Source organism: Nothobranchius furzeri, chromosome 17, assembly GCF_043380555.1.
Source record: "Nothobranchius furzeri strain GRZ-AD chromosome 17, NfurGRZ-RIMD1, whole genome shotgun sequence".
NCBI classification, from domain to species: domain Eukaryota; kingdom Metazoa; phylum Chordata; class Actinopteri; order Cyprinodontiformes; family Nothobranchiidae; genus Nothobranchius; species Nothobranchius furzeri.
The window spans coordinates 35177202-35199325 of record NC_091757.1 but is presented as its reverse complement, the minus strand read 5'-3'; the positions used below and the strand labels follow the sequence as shown (position 1 = coordinate 35199325).

The 22124-nt window shown below is 43.0% G+C and overlaps 1 protein-coding gene across 3 annotated transcripts in view; it reads left to right on the top strand.

Annotated features, from left to right (window-relative positions):
• Window positions 1-20752, top strand: part of si:dkeyp-14d3.1 (transmembrane protein 132C) — a 299252-nt gene extending 278500 nt beyond the window's left edge. For all 3 annotated transcript variants that reach the window (XM_070546538.1, XM_054731359.2, XM_054731358.2), the window contains 4 exons: window positions 2767-2975; window positions 12194-12467; window positions 15478-15669; window positions 19035-20752. In XM_070546538.1, coding sequence (XP_070402639.1) covers window positions 2767-2975; window positions 12194-12467; window positions 15478-15669; window positions 19035-20195 — 1836 coding nt within the window. In that variant the 3' untranslated portion in view covers window positions 20196-20752. The remainder of the gene's footprint in view (window positions 1-2766; window positions 2976-12193; window positions 12468-15477; window positions 15670-19034) is intronic.
• The last annotated feature ends 1372 nt before the right edge of the window (window positions 20753-22124 follow it).

Here is a 22124-nt window from a genome sequence, read left to right as displayed (position 1 = left end):
AGATGTTCTGGTGAGAAGAATACCGAGTTTGCAACAGAAACCTTCTCTTTCTGTCTCTTTCTTACACACCTGAAGATCTTGTCATGACCCTCAAAGCCCCATCCACATTCTGGATACTTTACATTTTAGTAAGGGCGTCATGCTGATTGAAGGAAACAGAAAATAAATTTCCTATGAGAAGTGTACTAAAAATTAATTATCCAGAAAGTATTATACTGACATCCCTATCCCTCCCAAATAGATGCTGACATAGATCTGTTAGTCATTAACAAACCTGTTAATCACAGCGATGAGAAAAAACTTCATATAAGTTTTAGGATAGCAGCACCTGCCTCACTGATACTTTATGTTGGTGCTGCTTGTGGTCAGTGAGCATGTCACACAGTGACAGCTGCAGGGCCTCCACCAGAGTCGGGAGCAACAAGGGTCTGTCAAAGGCACTCAAGGTTCTCACTGCACTGTCCCAGCAGAGAGCCGCGAGAGGAGCAGAGCTTTACAATGAGGGCTGATAACTAGCACGGAGTCCTCTGATATCTCTATTAGTTCAGACTTTTTCACACTGTCAGCCCTGACAGAGTCCAATCTGCTCCATGACAGGCTGTAGCCGGGGGGAGGGACGCCACGCTTGTGGGAATGCTCCAATGCCTCATTAGGCAACAGCATCAGTCTCTGTTATAGAGCAGCGTTGTGCAGCACAGCAGCAAAAGCAGCTCTGTGCTGTTTATTCACTGCAGAAAGGTTGCAGCCACTAAGCTTGTGTGTGTCCAGTCCTATTAGCAGCACGTGTGTCACTGTTAGCAGAGGTGGTTGACTGTAAAAGCCCTACAGCAGGATCCACAGCTCCTTTGTTTGAACATTAAACCCACTGCTTTGTTTGCCTGCAGCTGTGCATGACAACGTCTGCACAATCCAGGAGTCTTGTCTTAAAAAAACAAGCAAACTAAGGTTCAAAACCCTTACAATCGAAACATGGCGTCAGACTGGATAATAGACCCTTAGAGTCCTGATAAATCTGTTATGGGATGCAGAAGACTTCCTGTTGTAAATCCAACAAATCTGGCACTGAAACAATTAATCTGAAGAAAGAGGAGAGCTGGCTGATCAATGTCTTCTGACACACACTGATCTCTCAGTGACAGAGCTGTTTATGGCTGAAATGACCTGCAGAAGTGTGACCTTGCACTGACAGGAAAAGCTGTAGCACTGTGCTGTCCCCCCCCCCCCCCCCCCCCCAGCTGAGCCCTCCAGGTCAAAGGTCAAGTAGGGATTTTTTTTAATTGGATCACCTTTCATAACAACAAATAATAATATTAAGATTACCAGATGTCTCCTGACCATGTTTATTATTATTATTATTATTATTATTATTATTATTATTATTGTGCATCCATCAGCATAGTCCTCAATCATCCGATACGTCCTTGGAAAAGAGCAAAGTTTCTACGAGTAGTTCACAGATGTGTTGAACATCTGCAGTGACTTTGAAAAGTCGGAAAATTGTGAGAAGTGTTACTCAGCATCTGGTCGACTTGAAAGAAAAATTATTCAGATCAGACAGAGTATTTTATTTGATGTACAGTACGTTGTAAGTTCCAGTTGCATCATTTTGTTTGTTGCTCCAGTTTGCATCAGTTTGTTTACACTCTCTGCAGGGAAGTGAGTTAAAGAAAGGAACCAAATGATGTTGGAATGATAGCTGACGGAATGACGCACACGTCCAGGTGTGAATTAAAAAATAATTTAAATAAATAATTAAAAAGGAGCCAATTGTTCCCACCCAAATGTGTTATTTATCCTGATCTAATGGGGGGTGGGGGGCTAGTTCCCACAGCGGAGCGGAAGCTCAGCTGTTGACTTTAAGCCGAGATGAATGCAGGAGTCCAGAATCTGTCACACTCCGAGTTGTCCTCCCAGTCACGGAGGATATCCTGCTATGGCTCCATGATGAATGGCTGCCTCCAGCTTTATCTGGCTGTGGAGAAATAAGTTGGAAGTAGAGAGAAACGATATTTCCCCGGACCATCTAATTCCAATGCAGTTCCCAGCATCAGATTCTGCTATGTGATAGGATCAATAAGACAGACGAATACCCCCGACCCCCCCAAAAAAGCAAAAAAATCAGTGTCTCAATTTATCTACTGATTAATTACCTCTATCTGTGTGAGTGTGTGTGTTCTCCGAGTTTCCCCCAGGACAGCCTTTTTTTTATTGCTACCGATGTTGTGCCGAGGTTTTAGGAGGCAGAGGAGGAGGATTCCAGGAAATGATTAAAAGCCAGCGTGAGTAAAGGAGCACATGGGAACTTTAAAGAGTCAAAACAACAAGGAGTTATGTCTCTCTGTAGCACAGCACAGGCCCGCTCATTCCTTAAAGTCATTTACAAAACAGATGGCTTTGAGTTTGGCCATTTTATCCTGATGCAACTGCTCCCTTCTTTCTAGTTTCCGTCTGTTTTGGGTTTTCTTTTTTTTTTTTGTTGCTTCTGAACAGTAATAAACCAACAAGCTGTGACCTGTTTCCCCTCAGGTTGATAGAAGTCCTCGCTGTCCTTCTCCCTCCTCTCCTGAGAGTCAGACTCATACCGAGGACCTTTTCATCTTGTTCAGAGTTGTTAGAGGAATCCTGCCGTATACGAGTGCAGAGCTCAGAAGAGTAAAGCCTGAGAATCAGCTCACAGAGCACAGCTTGTGTGCAGCACATGGTATATTTGTGTGTGATACTCACTGTGTAGTTATCTATCTAATCCTCCCCTCTCGTCCTGCGCAGGTGTCCGACAGGTGCGACTATGTTTTTGTGAATGGCAAGGAGATGAAGGGCAAGGTGAAGATGATGGTGAATTTCACTTATGAATACCTGGACGCTCAGCTGGAGCTCAGCGTTTGGATTCCTCGCCTTCCGCTCCAGATCGAGGTGTCGGACACGGAGCTGAGCCAAATCCGGGGGTGGAGAGTTCCCATCGCTGCTTCGGGTCAGAGGTAAACTCACACTGCCCTCCTAAAAGACCCATCTGTGATTAGAGCCTAGAGCTCACGCAACATTTAACTGGATTTATTCTCTTGTTAATTATTAAATCCTAATTTGTATTATTCAGGTACACAATAATCCTGTCACAAGGTCATAAATCTTTAGAGGTGATATAAGAGACACAATTTTTATCCTGTAACAGTTTATTATGATCCTTTCAGCTGTGGCTCAGCTTACCTGAGGGGTGGAATAGTCAGTATTATAGGTGATGTATCTGATTCCAGTCATGGGAAAAATAAGATCATCACGCCTGTGTGAACGAACACCTCTCCACTTGTCTCCCCCTGTCTTCAGTCCCTCTGACAGTTCCCGGATGATGACAAAATGGCTGACCTGTGCTATACAGCTTGTCATTATCACTGGCTCAAGGTGGGTTGCCATTGCACCTCTTAGTTGTCAGTGGGACAGCGCATTATTAGAGCTGTCTGGAGGTCAGCCCTCTCTCCTGAGACCTCATCACCAGAAGCACCTCTGCCAACACTGCTATCGCTGTGCTGCTCTGTAACTGCACAAATCCATCAGCTGACGGAGCAGCCACCAGTCTACCTGCAGTAATTACATCTGGAAAGCGTTGAAGTTGGATGTAGAGTCGTCCCACGCACCAGTGTGTCTCTTCTAATTATCCATGCTACCCTCTTACTGTGAGTGACAGAGGTACAGCATTCAACTAATGTCAAGGCTTGTCGAGTGTGTTGCTTCTCCAGCTGGTGGTATGCGCGCCTTTATCAGTGAGGACAGTCCAGCTCGGTTGTCATTGTTATGGTTTATGGTTGGGGTTGTTTTTTTGTCTGCACCAGTGCTCTTGGCTTCAGAGGGCGTTGTTTCTCTGGTTTCCAGCCGGCTTTGTTTATCAGGGGATAACAGGTGTGACCTTGCATCGTAACGCTGCGCCTGCTTGGGAGGATGAGCATTGGTCCACTGTCCACCAGCCCCATGAGGAACTCAATCAATGAGGGACAATAACAAGTGGCGTAGCCTTCCGCTATCACTCAGGCTGGGAAGTTGTGGCCATGCAGGAAGAGAAATGGAAAATAAAGAGACATCAGGCCTGTTAGTGGGATATCCTCACTCCAGTTTTTGACTGACACTACCCATATGGCTCACCTATTCCTTCCTTAAGTCCTGTCAAAACAAGGACAAGATAAGCCTTCAGACAGAAACCTAAGCGTGGGCGTAACACTCAGCATGCACAACTTCTTAAACACCTTTACAGACGTCTCCATGAAGAATTTCACTCTTGTTTGGTCTTTGAAAACTTTATATTTGGTCATTTTTTTCTCTATTTCTGCTGAAAAACAAACATTTGTACTAAAAGATTCACATGATTCAAGAATAATGACACAATTAGCCTTGCTGTCAGACAGAGCTGCATCTGTATATATAGAATCAACACTACCCATTTCTGTCCAGATGACCTGTCAGTGCAACACAAACTGAAAAACAATGTAAAAAAGAAATGCAAGTCAGACTTCAGAGGAAAACAACAAAAACAAGAAAGACACATACATATGCAGCATCTCCTCTGAAGTCAGAAGTGGACTCGAAAGGGAATGAAGTGGAAAAAATATTGCTGTGTGAAGCAGGATGTCCTCGTCATAGTGTGTGATTTGTTTATTAGATTAACCTCAGATTAGATTCTTAGATGACTGCAGAAGCGTTGGCTCAGATTCTAAAACAGTTGTTGGTTTATTTACCCTCACACCCATCATAACTCAGATTTACTTTTATACATTCACTGTCACTTTACATTTACTGAATTATAAAAGATTTATACTCTATGTCCACACATGTCCACTCTCCACTCCTGCGTAGACTCTATCAAAACCTGGATGGCTGGGAGCTTTCTTCAGCTGAATGAAGATAAGACTGAGATCCTCATCTGTGCCCCAGACAAGCTGGTTCCCAAAGTCAGAGACTCTCTTGGTCAGCTTCCTTCTCACACCAAACCTTCTGTCAGGAATCTTGGTGTGACCTTTGACCCAGCTCTCACCCTGGATTCTCATGTCAGTCCTCTTGTTCGCTCTTCATTCTTCCATCTCAGGAACATTGCTAAGCTGAGTCCCATTCTGTCCCTCTCTGAACTTGAGACAGTTCTCCACACCTTCATCTCCTCACGCTTAGACTACTGTAACTCTCTTTTCACGTGTCTGAGCAGAACCTCCCTGAACCGTCTACAGGTGGTTCAGAATTTCTGTGCTCGGCTTCTGACCAAGTCCTCCAAATACACCCACATCACCCCGCATCTCCTCCAGCTTCATTGGCTGCCAGTGAACTTCAGGGTTCATTTCAAGATCCTGGTTCTGGTCTATAGGGCCTTACATGGACAAGCACCATCTTACATTGGTGATCTTCTTAGTCCCTACACCCCCAGCAGGTCCCTGAGGTCCAGTGATCAAAGCCTACTGGTTGTGCAGCACCAGGCTAAAGACCAAAGGTGACAGATCATTTGCTGCTGTGGCCCCCAGACTCTGGAACTCTCTCCCCTGAGCCTGAGATCAGTGGACTCAGTGGTCTCCTTCAAAAAGCAGCTGAAGACTCACTTGTTCAAGCTGGCTTTTGTATGACCTTCTTCAACACTCTCTCTTTATTCTGCTCTCCCCACCTATTCCACCTTCCTCCGGATCCACTGATTTCCTTCTTTCCTATTCACTCTCTCTCTTTCTTGACATTTTTGAATCACAATTGTCTATTTTTGCTCATTTTAAATATATTTTTAATCATTTTCTAAATTAGTTTTTATATTTAAATTTTTTGGTTTTTGCGAAGTGCCTCGTGATTTTTTATCTTGAGAGACGCTATAGAAAAGATTGTTTCCTGTTCTTCTTCTTCTTCTACATTTAAAAGTTACATTACTAACTTCTGGTCAGACTCAAAAAGACTCACAAAATCATTCTAAATGAGATGCTCGGCACCATACCTGGAATAACAATGTAGAAAGATTGGCAGGTGGTTTCTTTTCCTGTGTAAACGTGAAAGGTCCGTGGAGAGTCAGTTAATCAGGAATTTACAAAGGAACAGGAATGTGGAAGAACACCTAATATTTAATCACAAATTCAAGAAAAATTCATGGTTTTGCAGCAAATGAGGCTTTTGTGATCATATGAATAAGGTGGCTGCTGTTTTGCTGTTTTGTTAGTTATTCTGGATCAAAGTTATCAAGAAAATACATTTCATGTGTTAATAAAAAGAATAAAACTCCAAATCCTTGAAGTTAGGCTCTGTGTATTTCTGAAATAAAAGTTCAACCAGCATAAAGTATTAAAAATATAAAGTAACTTCACTAGACATCATTTTATGTCAAAAAAATAAATCAATACCTGAAGGAAAATATTCAATCAGGATCCATTTACTAACCTTCACCACACGTGTTTTATTCATAGTAGCTGCATTCACAATCATCCAGAAGGGAATGCACATAAAACAGATCACAGTATCCTTTTCCATCTAAGGTCTTCTCCCATTGAGACATGCTTAGGAAACCTCCAGAGGAAGACCACCAGGAAGCATCCTGTTTTAGTGCAGAGCTGCAGGAGCTCCACTCTGAACTTCTCAGAAGTGATGGTGTGTCACAATCTGTTCCTGCCTCCCTGACTGTGTCTCTCCCCTGCCCTTGATTAGTCCCTATTGGTTTCACCTGCCCCTTGTTTACCTGCCCATGTATTCCTGATTGTTTCCTTGAGCATTTATACCTCCCATCTTGTTTGAGTCTTTGTCGGATCATTGTTGTTACTTGTCGTGTTGTTCTTGTTCCCTGCCGTGTCCTGCCATTAAATCTACTTTTATTTTATCCGTGCCTGCATTCCTGCCTCCTGATCTGCCCCACCACACATGATCTGCCTTCATCCACTCCACAACATGACAGAATGATCTGACCAACCTGGACCTGTGGTGAGCTCTAGTCATCTGCCTGGAGGATTTTTTTTGCTTTATCTCCTTTTCAGAGGAGGGAGATTTTGACCTGAGGGTTTTTTTCGGCGCATCCTACATGTTCTCGGGGTGGTCAAGATCATTCTCCTCTCCTGCTGTTTTCGCCCCGTCCTGTTCTCCCATGGAAGCCGCAGATCCTGTCACAATCTGCTCCTTCCTCCCTGAGGCCTAGTCCACACGTAGCCGGGGTTTTTTGAAAACGAATATCCGCCCCTCCAAAAACTTGCATCCACACCACCGCGTTTTAAAACAAAACTCTGTCCACACGTACCCGGATAAATACTTTGTTAAGGACATGCCAGACCTGTAGGCGGCAGTACTTCCCCCGTTCGTAACCTTGTCCTTCGTCTGTGGTCTTCCGCAAGGAGCAGTAATTCCGCTTGCAAAAACAAACAAGCAAAAAGCGCTTGGACAGTTGATGGATCGGGTAGTGACAGAGCGCAGCTCTGAAGGTTTCCATGATGCCGGCTAGTGTAGACACAGGTCGCACACGTGATGTCAGCATTTTTTGTCGCTGAAAGTGACGTTGCGGACCTTAAAACTCCGGTTTTGTCCGTCCACATGCAGACACCCAAAACGGAGAAAACGCAGATCTTCACTTTGGCCGGAGTTTTTAAAAAGATCCGTTTTCGTGTGAAAAAACTCAGTTTTCGTGTGGATGACAGGCCAAAACGTAGAAAAATATCTACATTTTGGCAGATCCCCGGCTACGTGTGGACAGGGCCTGACTGTGTCTCTCCCCTGCCCTTGATTAGTCCCTATTGGTTTCACCTGCCCCTTGTTTACCTGCCCATGTGTTCCTGATTGTTTCCTTGAGCATTTATACCTCCCATCTTGTTTGAGTCTTTGTCGGATCATTGTTGTTACTTGTCGTGTTGTTCTTGTTCCCTGCCGTATCCTGCCATTAAATCTACTTTTATTTTATCTGTGCCTGCATTCCTGCCTCCTGATCTGCTCCACCACACATGATCTGCCTTCATCCACTCCACAACATGACATGGTACTCCTCATCACGTTTTAAAACACAGTTCAGCCACTTGCATCCAGCAGGACTGGGATGTGGACAAACCAGTAAGTCAGTTAAATCAAGATCGTTTCATCTTTTTGACGAGCTTTTTGACCTGATATCTGAAGACAAATCCTTACGTTCTTTGCTCCATCCTACCATCACTTGAAAACAAGACACCAACACACTTAAACTCCTCTGCTTGAAGCAGAAACTGGAGTGGGAGTTGCACTTTTTTCACAGTGGAAAACCATGGTTTCAGACTGGGAAAAGCTTTAAGAGGCTAATAGATCCATGTCATCTGCATAATGCAGAGGTGAGACTGATGATTCCAAGCCAGAGACCCTCCTCTACAACTATGCTTTGAGATCAGGACGAGGACCAGAACCAGCCCTGTTGGAGCCCAACCTGTACAGCAGATAAACTCAACGTTAAGCCAAGAATGTGGACACAGTTCTGGCTTTGGCTGTACAACAGGACCATCCTTTAGAGAGGGGTCCCAGATGGCTAAATTATTCAAAGTATTAAACAGCACATGACTTCAATAGATGTCAATTTATGCAAGCAAAGTGATAAAAGCAGAAGACTTTAAAAATTCCCCCAAAAACTCTTGTCCCCGTTTTTATTCATGATTTATAAAAAGCCTGGACACACATCAGACACATTAACATCCCTATAAACCTTCCTGCCATTCATAGTTTGGCTGTGGCTAGTGTGACCAGTCAAAGGTCAGGCAAGGTCACACAGACTTTGTTTACTCTATCCACAGCTCTCCTGGTTGATGTGGACCTTCTGTGGATCATTCTTCTGTACTCTATTCAGGCTTTAGCACAGTTTCTCTCCAGAACTGACAGCAGTTGGTGTGTTGTTTGGATCGTGTCGTCAGTGAAATCTTGTAATATTTGCTGTGGCTTTAAATGGACAACACTTGACAATAAAGCAAAAGCTGAAACCATGATGCAATCTTGGTGAAGCACCTTGAAAGCTGTGCTCTGAATCCAACAGTGCAGTCAAAATCTCAATGGCTTTTATCACGAGTGTCTGTGAAACACACCTCGACCGTTGGAATTGGGGATGCTGTCACTCGTGATGATGCCATGAATCCTGGATTTATATTTCTGTTCGCATTACCTCTTCAGAATATATTTGTGGTTAATGGCTGTCATTCAGATGCATGTGAAATCTGTCCTGCCAGCAAAGCTTTTAAGCTCTTAACTTCAAATCTCTCTGTACTATTGGCTGTTCTCTGGAGCTTGCCGCTAACATCTTTATTCCCACGGCTTAGCAGTCAGTCAGATTTCCTCAGGGATTCAGACAGAAAGAGACAAGCAGAGCAGATAATCGAAAGAAAAAACTGTTTAGGAGATTAATTTCTTTTCTTCTCCATTTATTACACTCACAACCTTTGCTGTTGAGTATAGGAGAAAGAAGCACAGAAAAAGAACAAATGATGATGATTAAACACAAAGGTGGATGTAAGTCAAAGTATAGATGTATGATTAATAGCTGTGTTGACAAAGCCCTTTCCTGTTTGCAAGCAGCCCAGCTGTGCATCGGTGAAGAAGTGAATAGTTGTAACAGCATTTATTCAAGAATTTAATGGTTGCTTTTTTAACATCCCAGAGTGCTTTATTTGTTGTTTTCATTGAGGTGTTTGTTGAAGCAATAGATAGAAAAGCAGTTATAGGCAAAAACTAATTATATTGTAACCATTTAAACCTAGTTTGTCAAACCTGGGCCAATGTTCCTGCTGAGAGAGACTTGTGCTTCTGTTGGCTGATTTGTTGCTCAAAGTAATAAAATTAGATTTGCTAGCAACGGAGCAATCAGGGAGGCTATTAAGAAAAGCAGTAAGGAGGTGTAAGCACATTTACAATTCAGAGCAAGTGCTTGAAGACGGTGAGGGAGAGGTGCTGAGAAAGAAAAATGATGGCTATTGACTGGATTGAGCGTCTCTCACCGCTCTGATCAACAGCATTTCATCATAACTGGATTTTCATTGGGTAAACATTCCTGAGTGAGTTGCCAGTCGGTGGGCTCCACAGTTAAACAATGAACACAAACCACACATCAGTCCGATGTTAGATGTGTCTGTTTCAGGCTGTAAAACATCAATAACCATCAGAGGGACTGAATCAGATGATTTAACTGAGTTAAACTGACATACATTATTTTAGTCAAAGTGTCATTCATAGTTACTGGTGCTACTGAGGACAGGGAGCCTAGATCTCCTCCCTTTCTGATTGGCTCACGTGTCCCCGGAAGAACAGAAAAACTAATGCAAGTCATCGGGGCTAAAAGAGCTATTTTCTAATCCGCTTTGCCTGAATCATACATATGTTGTACTTCAATTAAAATGAAAAGTAATGGTGTGGGTTTCAGCCACGCCTGCCACGTACTTTGGGATTTATCAGCTTGTAAAAGCTCATAATTACTATGATTATAAATCAGACATTGACGCGTCGCATATATGGCATCACCACAGAATCTTCTTTCATCTAGTGTAGCTGCTACTTACCACTTTGTCGGATTTATGGTGGTTCTTTCCTCCTGAAGAAAGGATTTGAAGTTTGCTGAACTTACGACCATTTTTCCTCTGCTTGTCTTCATGTCTGGTTCGATGACGTTAGTTTGGTGATGTGCATTTGTCGTCCTGGATGTATTTTCACACAAAACCTAAAATAGCTTATACCCCTGTTTGAAAATAAGCAAGTTAGTGGCATCAGAATGTGTCTTAAAAATTCACAGACATCATGTGTGAAATCCATGGCACATAAACTCAAACAGGATTAGAAAATAGCGTAGCCCCATTGGCCTGCATTTGTTTTTTCATTCTTCCAGGGACCCGTGGTCTAGAAGTAGATGGGCGAGACTTACCCCGGTTTCATGCTGAAAGCATCAGCGGCGCGGAACATCACTGCTTCAAATATAATTCTTTATAGTCTATGGACTGTTTCAAACCAGCAGTGACGTGGAAATTTCCAGGCATGTCCCAGAAGCGGCACGCCGCGGGACACGTCGATTTCTGCAGTTTGCATAGGGATAGACAAGAAATCACACACTGTTTCAGTGCAAAATCCCTGGTAATTTTCTAAATAAAAGTACTGCAGCGATACAATTTCATAAATATGAAGCTTACGTGTGACCCAACGGCTTATTTACTCACAGCATTGTTCCAGAAGTGCAGCAGTGTGTTTTTCATGGCTTTAATCCTGGAAGTGGAGAAGAACAGCATCATATATGACATCCCACGTGATCTCCTTCTTTTTGATTTAATGACGGATTGCATAAACAAACCGTGACGTGAAGTCTCAAGGGATCTCGCGAGTCCAGCGAAGAGCACAGCCAGGACGCCGTACCACTGCCAAGACTCTCCCGGTGTGAAAAGGACCACTTTGAAGTTCGCGAGTAAACCAGTCCACTGCCGTTTCACACCGCTGATGCTTACAGTGTGAAACCAGGGTTGGGCTCCCTATAGTCAAGTTGTAGGGCTTGTTATTTCTATACAAGTGGTTCTCTCACTTGTTTTATAGTGAGAACCACCTCAGAACATAATGCAATACATTGTTACTGCCACCATGACAGAAACAAACAAAAAACTAATTTGGATCAAATTAGCCTGGAAAGACATATGTAGTCTGGCCATGACTCATAGACAGAGCTCAGTTGTAGGGGCAAAATGTACGATTGTCTTTCAAACTGTTTCCGCATGCTATTGGACAGAGCTAGGACCAATCAGAGCAATGAAGAATGTGGCATATTCATCGCTACGGAAATCAGCCAACGAGGCAGTCCACCATACACCGTACCTCTAGCTGCACATGTCCAAAGTTGACGCCAAAGCCGTTTCAAATGAGCGCTGATCCTGAGCAGACTCCATATTTGTCATTTCGCATCATTGCAGCTCTGCCGTCATCATAAAAAATAAAGAAAAAACTGTGCCATAATGGTGCTAAGCCCATTCAACATCTCTCTACAAACATAGATTGCTGTGATTGGTTCAGACTAAACTTAGCCTACCCAATGGTAGATCTGCTGGGGCTATGATGGAGCGTGGCTAGACTGACCTGCAGATTTCTAGGCGACACTTTGCTGTGACTGTAAAACATTCTGCCTAACTCTGGTAAAATGTTGTTTTTGAGATGTTAGTTTAGATTTAAGTAGTCGATTGTCCAACATTGTCATGAATACATGTGTTCCTACCTTTCCCATCAGTGTTTTTTGTTATCCTTCCAGGTCTACATGGAACAGCGAAGATGAGGATGATGAAGACAGGAGAGGGCGCAGCTGTACTCTGCAGTACCAGCATGCCATGATCAAAGTCCTGACCCACTTCATTGCTGAGTCAGCAGATCCACGAGGACAGCCCGCCTTCCTGCTGGGCACTGACTGGCAGGTGGACATCACAGAGCTCGTTTGGGAATTCTTGAAGGTTGAGAATCCACAGATCGCAAAGCTGCTGGAGAGGAGGATTTTGGTTGGACTGGACATGGGAATGACCACTATTCAGGTATAATATTAGATAAATGTAAAGAGAACTGCATAAGGACGGTGTGGTTAAGGCTTTTAAAGAATAACTGATTGATATGGCAAATTTCTTGGTTTACTTCAATTTATTGCAGTAAATTTGATAAAATTTGAACACAAAGTAATACATATAAGTCTTTATGTATCACAGATTTTTCACAAGGAATTACAACAGAAAAGACAAGACATCAAACTTTGCTGAATAAACATTTAATTAGGAAGCGTTACCCAAAATGCTACCTAAATGATTCTCTTTGCAAGAGTTTTTGAGGTGATAGGCTTAAAAAACTCTTGCAAAGAGAATCATTTTGGATTTATACATTAAAAGCTACACATTTTCCAGGTGTTAATGGAGAATTGGGTTTTGCTCCTCTTTTGTAATTCTATGTTTTCTTACTATATTTGTATCGTTTGTCTTTAAGTTTGTATTTACTTACTTTTTTCTTTTTCTCAATTCTCAGAGGTAATTTAACATTTGCGAGTATTTCTCCTTCTAATTGTATTTTTCAGAATGTAAAAGAGTGGGTTTTTTTGTGCGATACTGGTCATCCAATCATGATGCTATATACCAGCCCAACTTCAGCAGGTGTCACTGATTGGCCTTCTTTACACGGTAGTGAGAGGACCTACAAACATTTTGAGCCCTGGCGAAGGCCCTGTGGGCTGAAACGCATTGGTAGAAAGTTTTTAACCATTTAAGACATGTATCAATAAAGGCTTTTATCTTTCGATCTCCTGAGTGCCTCAGACCTCTTTTTGCTTAACAAAAATATATATTACCTGTCAGTTAATATCTCACCTGTTGTGGAGAACTCAGGTTGGAGGCCGGCTCATGAATACATTATTGATGTCTTTAAATCTCTGCCGATGGCATTAGACAGTTATTCACATGGAAACCTAAAGGTATTTACATAGAAACTAGTAAAGGGTTTCTTTCTCATTTCAGAATTTCGTATTTCTCCCAGAATCTTTGTATAACATGAACTGGAAGGCAAAGTCAAGGTGTAGAAAAGTGTAAAAGCATCTTTATGCGGTTTATTGTTTAACCCTCCCACTGTCCTAATGGGTGTGACCCCGCAAGGAAAGTTGACCATTGAGCAGGATTGATGGTTTATCTCTTGGGTCCATGTGGTAGGGGTGAGGAGTGAGCACCACCTCACCCCTGCCACGTGGACCTCAAGGGATAAACCATCAATCCTGCTCAATGATCAACTTTCCTCGCGGGGTCACACATAAAGACAGTGGGAGGGTTAAACGTTTGTGAGATTAGATGATGGGACGTGACTTTGTCATTGGCTCCAGTAGCTATTAGCTTTTCTGTCCTATGTGAACTAATCTGTGTCTCGAAACTGAGGCCATTCTAAAACAGGTGAGCTCACAGGTGGGCGGTTAGAGCCCTTCAGGTCGTGTTTCCTACATTTGTTCGAGCACACTTAGTTCAAATAAATGGATGATTATCAAACTTCTGCACTGAGGAAGTCATTTAACCAGCTGTTATCTCACCTCTGGAAAGCATATTATCTGATCATAAACATTCTATAGAATCCCACTTTTTCATCAGATTTTTTAAAAATTGACAGTAAATTCAGTGAATGAAAGCAAATCTTTGTAAGTCTGGACAGCTGACATCTGCATAAACCAGCCATGTCCACATTATCACCTTTAGACTGGTTTGCTGAAGCCTCCAGTTATTTCCAGAGGTCAGAATACTTTTGCATCAGAACGTTTGGTACTTTTAACATGTGAAGGCAGGTCTGCGTGGTCCTCTCAGAAGCTCCTGGGGATTCTGATCTGCAGTGCATGTTTTTGTGTGGTTCACATGTGCATGATTTCACTGCACTTGAATGAACACAGTTTAAAGTGAGCTGGGCCACTTATCCTACCTGTCGGTCCATGTTTTGTGAGCAGCGAAGGATCCAGAAACACCTGATAGCTCTAAATATTCACTCAGTCATCCAACTAATCCACCCCCCAAAGCTTCAGTAGAAATGAAAATGTTTAAATGATGAGGTGAAGAAAAATGAACAATCTGCTTACTCCAAGGAACAAAAACAGGTGCCAGTCCTGCTACTATATCTGACTAGAACCTGGTTTAGTCCCAAGCAGACGGGTCCCGCCTGGGAGTCAGGCTTACAGCACTGAGAGGTCCTCGACTTGCGGCCCTGAGGTTTATCAGGCTCTTCACTGACTGGGTGAAAATCAACCTCCTAATGACTTCTACACAAAGGGCTCTGTTTTCTGCCACAGAGGACTCCAGACGTGTGCTCACCTCCACAAACTCTCACAAAGCAAACACAAACGCTAAAGCATGATGAACTGGGAGGTCTGACAGCTGTGATTACCAGTGCCAAGCCTCACGTCAGCTGATGCATGAGGAGACACTCATTCGCATATTCATGCAGACAAAGACAATCACAGCTCTCGACGCATTCATCAGAGACATCGTTAGTCTTCCTGCTTCTATTTTCAGGGGGAATGTTTTTGTGGATTGCCAGTTTCACTAAAACAGGCAGGATTCTCTCATACTGGAGACCAGTTAACTTAATGTTTGATCTATCCGCACTAAGAAACGAGATAAGGGAGGTTTTCATTTTGTTTTTGCAGTAATTTATGTGCTTTTCATGCTGGATGAAAGATGTGGGAGTTCTAATAAGCTTCTTCATTTAAAAAAAGGCTCATTGATGTAATGTATTGCCTGAAATCACTTGTCAGTCAAGCTACTGGACCAGTGATGAATAATGTCTGCTTCAATTTTCTGATGATTAAATTTTTTTAACGATTTGCTCATTTTTTCTCTCTTTTATTTAATTTTCCAACTGGTTTCTTACGGAAAAGCCACTCAAGTGTTTAAATCAGAAAGTTAAGAAAACAGACCAACATGGTTTGAACTCTAATCAAAATGTCAAAACCGGGATGTTTGATATTGTTTTCCTGCTAATTAACATGAATTATTACCTTGTTTTTAATAACTGTCGTTACGCTGCATCTGCCAGGTTTTGTCTCCGCTGTCGGACTCCATCCTGGCAGAGAAAACTGTCATAGTGCTGGACGACAAAGTGACCATCACAGAACTGGGGGTTCAGTTGGTGACGGGCCTCTCCATGAGCCTGCAGTTAAGTCCAGGAAGCAACAGGGCCATCCTGGCTACAGCCAACACACAGGAAGTCCTGCAGAACCCCAAACAGGTCAGGATTCTGAGCACACAGTGGCACGAGCTGGGAAATGGATTAAAAATCTCCCAGTACCCTTATATTACCCACAGCAGCAGGAAATTAAAGTCCACATTTGATCTGATATCTGATTATTTTTAGACCAAGCCTTTTGGGATCATTTGAAAATTAATAAACAAGTTAGGACAACAAAAAAATGTTATACTTGACTAAACCAGTGTGGGCTGCATGGTGGTGCAGCTGGTAGCACTGTCGTCAGGGCCGGCCCAATCATTCGTGGGGACCAAAGCAGGTTTTTTGGGGGACCTTATACCAGCTACTCAACACCAGATGATTCATAATTCCTAGGTTTGACAATGTGTGTAACTATCATTAGCATCTTTTTTAATTAGCTTGCATCGTAATTGTTTTTTTATAATTGCTATTAACCTTACATCAGTATCAAACCAACAGAAATTATCTAAATCATTTGCATTTTAAAATGCAGTGTTATTCAAGTGTGGTATATTATTTCAACTATTTGAAAGTAATATCCAAAGAAAGAAAAAAAATTACAGTAAACAACTTAAGTCTGAAATGTGAAACCACTACAAAATGAAACCAAATTACACTACAAAAAACAACATACAATTCATTTTCCATATGTGATATAATTGTGTTAGCATAATTTTAAAGAGCAAGTAACGCCTAAATTAACTTTTCTTTGCTGATAACCTGTATAGATGAGAGTCTAATGGTGCTGTACACGTGTGTAATCATTAGTGTGGCAGTTTAGTGCAACTTACTCTAAATTTAATATTTCAACCCAAAACCATAATTATATCTTCATCTTCAGGTTAAAATCTCTGCTCCACATTTATGTAGAATCAGCTGTGGCTGATGGCTAAGCTGAAAAACGTGACGTCAGCAAATTACTACGTGGCTGCACCGCACTGGTCTCCAGGTAAGGCAGCTGCACCTCCACCTGGCTCAGCTACTCACCTGCCAATATGACATGTTGGCGCTCAGAGCCGCTCGCCTCCTTGAAAAAAAATGCCCTCCCCCCTTTTTCATCTAATGATCTTGGTTAACAAGAAATCCGCCAGAATGCTGCAGAATCTATGTCTGCTTTTCTCCTGAGCAGGAAGTCTTGTGTGAGCACGTGCACGCACTCGTTAACAACTCGTTTTTGGACTGAGAAACTCTGACAGCACACGTGGGGGGGGGGGGGGGGGGGGTTGAGAAGGGTGCGGTCTACCACTGTCTCAGAGCCGCTCTCTCGGTCCACCAGGCGACGTCTCTTTCAGAAGTGTTTTCCTAACAGGAAGTGTGGATGAAATACGTCTCCAACCAGGCCTTGACCCTCACTTTAAGTTATTAAAACATTTTCTTTTTGCTATCTTGGTGCTCTCGAGATCTCCCTGCTGGTGCGGGTGCCCCAAGCAGTAGCTTAAAATTTCTTTCCAGAGTATTTCTCTTGTCCGATGGCACCATCTAGTGGCCGACAAGCAAATCACACAAATAGTCTCTTGATCCGTTTTTTTAAGATGGCAACTTCACATTTCTTGTTTATAAATGTGCCTCTGTTTTACAAGTACTACTCTCATGTCTTGTTGTGTTCTCATATATTTATATTTTAAACACATACTTGTTGGTGAAAAGTTCACCAACTCTGCATCAGCCGAGGTACTTCCTTAAATTGGAAGCATGTAAGCGGTGGTCTAACGCTATTGGTTAGTTCTGGTCGGCGCTCAGTTTCCTATTTGCATGCAGATCTGCGGGGCAGGGGGCGTGCTTAGCAAAATAATTAAAAATAAACAGGATGCATTGTTCACATTATATCACAGTACATGATAAGATAGTCACTTTTACGGATTTCTGAAAAATCATACATAATTTATGAAAGGGAAAAGCTCTGGAAAGATACTTTAACTCGCGTATGCCTTGGGCCAGCTCTGGCTGTTGTAGCAAGAAGGTGGCAGGTTCAAATCCTGTTGGTGTGGAGTTAAAATGTTGTCTCTATGCACGTGTGCTCCAGTTTCTGCCCACAGACCAAAAGCATGTGTGTTAGTTGAATTGGTGACTCTAAATTGTCATTTTGAGTGTGTGAATGGTTTTGTGTCCCTGTGTTGGACTGGAGGCCTGTCCAGGGTGCCCCTAGCCTCTCATCGGATGGCTGCTGTAGGCGCACCAGCTCTCCGTGACCCTGGGGAGGAATAAGATAATATAAGATAATATCTGGATGGATGATACCAGGGTGGACTAAGCTATAATCTGCATCTCTTTTCTCTCTTAGTTTCATTTCAGTAAAACTTGCACTGATTTTAATGTAATCAATCAAACACAAACACCAATAATTATTTGCATGCCATTTAAGCATGTCTGATTAACACAGAGGACGATGTTAATTTTGCACAGTAATCATTATCCCCTAGTGTTTAAAATTGCCCATTTAATTAAAAGGAAAAAGAGTTTTTGTGTTTGTTTGTGCCAAGATGGTGAGTATTCCAAACTAAAAGGCCCTTCCCCCACAGATCCCAGGGAGGGGCAGTTTTAGATGCCAAGCTTCTACTCACACACACACACACACACACACACACACACACACACACACACACACACACACGTGTGTGTGTGTGTGTTCCACATCACCTCTGGTAGTCCCAATTTCCAGGCGTGAGAGTAGGAGTGTGACAACTACCACGCAAATAAAAGAGTGTAGCCATTCTATCCCGCTTGCTTTGTCTAATTTTCCAAAGCAAACCAAAGGCTGTTCTCTTTGACCAAGTCCTCTCATGAGTCCTCTAAGCTGCTCCTCTTCCTCCAATGATGGAGGCAGCACACGTTTATCTGCACCATCTCTTTAAGCTCAGTGTGAAGATAAGCGGGCCATGCTGCTCCATTACTCCTCTGGTGATAGTAATTAGGGAACATTTGCAGACCACAGTGGGATGGCTACTTCTTCCTCTTCTGGGATTTGCCCTTCGGCAACATTAAAAGGCGAGTTGTGCAGCTTCAGTGGCAAGAAGCAAATATGTGACAGATTCCTATTGGCGTGAGCTTTGTTTGATGTCACAGTTTGATCTGCTCTCCTCATCTTTTTCCTTTTTAACACAGAGTTAGTTTATCAAGATCTAATCTCATAATAGGCTTTATTTTCATTTGTTTAACGATTCATTTCATTTCATTAATTTCTTCCTGAGACATTAAAAAATCAGCCAGCAGGAAGATCTAATATAACAGGCCTAATAAAAATTTGATTTTTTTTTGCCAGTTTATTGAACTGATTTTGAATTCAGTACTTTTCATTTTAATGTGCATTATGATTAATAATGTTAAAGCATATTTGATTGTTATGTGCTTCTATTTCTTTTCTGTGTTGTCTGTGTATGTTTCTATAGGAGGCCCTAATCAGTGCCTGGCTCCAGTTCAGCGATGGCTCCGTAGCTCCTCTAGACCTCTACAATCCAGACTTCTTTGTCCTGACAGCCACCTCCCTGGACGAGGAGGTGGTGACGGTGCAGCAGGACCCCTCGTGGAAATGGCCTGTCATTGTGACACAGGCGGAGGGACAAGGTCTGCTCATCAGGGTGGAAATGACGGTTTGCGAAGTTTGCCAGAAGTTCAAGCGCCGCAGCATCCTGGCAGCAGGGAACTGCAATGTCAGGGTGAAGTTTGGTTCTAGTGACAGCTCCAGGGGAGGGGGTGGTGACTACAGCCCAGACGGAGATGATGTGGGGAACAGAGACAGGCTGTCCTCCTCACAGGACAGGACTGGTCCCGACTCGCACTACTACGGAAGCTCCATCTCTGACATAGAGGATGGGGTGTTGAGGAGAGCAACCACTACCAGAAGCGCAATAATACGCAGACCTAACGGTGGTAAACTTTTAGATGACGGTAGCCAGAACACGCCTATTGACTTTGCTGACTCACCTGCACAAGTAGATCTCCCACATGGACACAACATGGAAGATGACCTCATTCAGAGCGGTCGCGGGCTCACCGACCTAGAAATCGGCATGTACGCCCTGCTGGGGGTTTTCTGCCTCGCCATTCTGGTCTTTCTTATTAACTGCATTTCCTACACCCTCAAATACCGCCACAAGGAGCTCTCCATTGAGGGCCAGGAGAGCCTGAACCATGCCCATGACTGGGTATGGCTTGGCAATGAGGCAGAGCTGCTAGAGAGCCAAATCAGCCTTGCCCCTCAGCAGGAAGAGCAGACCTCCATGATGGACTCGAGTAGCGGTATTGAGGAGGGCAGCCACCTGCTGAACGGAGGCTCGGTCCAGAAGAACGTGCAGGGACAGGTGCACTGGCCGGCAGACACAGTGAAGGACAGCAAAGGAGACTCCCCCACTACCAAGAGGAAAAGAGTCAAGTTCACTACATTCACCGCTATTACATCAGACAGCAGCTACACCACCGTCAACACACGCACTGGAGCCCACGGCCAGGATATTAAGTGGGTGTGTCAAGACGTGCAGCTGGGAGACTCAAAGGAGCTGCGCAATTACATGGAAAGTTTAAATGACAGTGCTTTAAAAGAGGCGGCATAATAAACTGTGCACTTGTTTCACCCTTTTGCCTTCCAGAGGAAAGTGGGTCTTAGCAGACCCCTGTCAAGTGGAAGAGGAGGACATTTAACACAGAATCACCCCAAACTGCCACGGGCCAATCAGACGAAGAGGATTCCACTGACACATATGAGGAGACCAGGTGGATCTTTTCCCATTAGCTCTGTTATTATTGCAGACTTTTGAACAACGTACTGAGTCCAGGATTCATGTGGCATTCTGATGGATTTGGATACATTCAGAACACGTGTGCACACGAGCTGGTTTTGGAAGTTTTGTATCACATTGCATAGAAATTTTGTACGTCCTCCTTCTGTGGAAGAATTCTAGAAAAGGTCAAAGCAGGCCGAGAGGGATTTCTGCATGCCGATGGGTAAAATACAGGCACAAGTTCCCTTTTTTAAGAAAATAATAATAAACCTCCTTAGCAAGGCAGAAATCTGTTATGTAAAAACAAAACATTCTCTAAACCATTGTATTGTTGCTCTGTATAATGTATTTTCATAACAATTAATGAATACACAACAGTGTCAAGCGTGTGTAGCAGCATTTATTGATTGCACTATCTACAAGGCCATTCATTTGCATTCTCAGCAGGTAAAGATGGCTGACAGGAAGCCTAGTTTATGAGATGCATTTTAACCACAAACGTCTGTCCAAGGTGAGCAGTGGAAGGAAATTCATCTTGTCCATTAGGGCGTGAATGTGTAGGAGCTTTCAAACTAAAACGCTTGACAATGTGATAATGTGAAATTTCACACAACCCCCTCACAATTTTGAGGTTTGTGAGTTTGTCACTTTTTGAAAATAACTTTTAATGTCTCGACGGTCCCTCAGTAGCAGAACAAATAAAGGACAAATCAGAATTCACTCAGAGCGCGCTGGAATATAAGAAATCATTTCAGTACAAAATGTAGACCGTTTCTCTGTTTTCCTCCAAACGTGCAGATAATTGCACTAATAATAATAATCACGTCTTATTACACTCTAAGCAAAAGCATTCATCTGAGAAATTATTTCTCTATTTTCCACTGGATGTTATTATCTTCTCAGTGGGGTTGGTTAATTGTGTGTTATTCCTCATGAAGCAGAAAAATGCTCTCATTGGTTGTTAGAACATGGGATCTAATTGGTAATCAGAAAAACTTGAGCCTTTCAGGTTAAGGTAGATTTCTGCTTCATAATCTTTAGGGTTGGTAGCAGAAAATACAATTGTTTCGTCAACAACTAGTCAATTAAAATAAGCTAGTGAAATCAAAACATTTATGTTTTTTTAAGTGTCTAAAACTGGAAAGCATGCAGCTTTGTCAAGGTGGCTTAAGGACCCTAAAATTGGAGCTTAAACTGTCTTCAATGCTAAATTACAAAGGAAACAGAGATCAGTATGACAACAGTAAGACAAAGTTATTTACAAAAATGTAAGATCTAAATTCAGGACTGTTGTGTTTGTGGTGCATTCTCATGCAGCTTTCCTCCTGATCTATTCCCATTTTTCCTGCTGGCCCCCCGTTAGCCATGGGGAGTGAAGTCGCCGTCTGTGTGCAGCGTGCGGGGATTGGAGCTGCTGCACTCACCCTGAGAAGAGCCTTATGGGATGACTTTAACAGTCAGCCACAAGATTGATGGGGGTCTTTTGTAATTAAAACACCTTTGTGATTGTTACCATGACCATCATCGATGGCGTCAGCCTCTGCAGGTAGGAACAGAGCAACGCAGGCCAGTAAAGACCCACCGTGTTTATCCTCCTGAGCTTTAGATGTGTTCGCACCTGCTGGGATGTGGCAGGATGTATGACTGAATTCACTTCCGATCCTCCGGTGGGGTAACTCGACTCAGTTTTGTTGGCCTTGAAGTCTTGACTTCCTTGAAAGGAAAAGGGAGAGAGAGAGAGAAAGAATCTCCCCAGGCTTT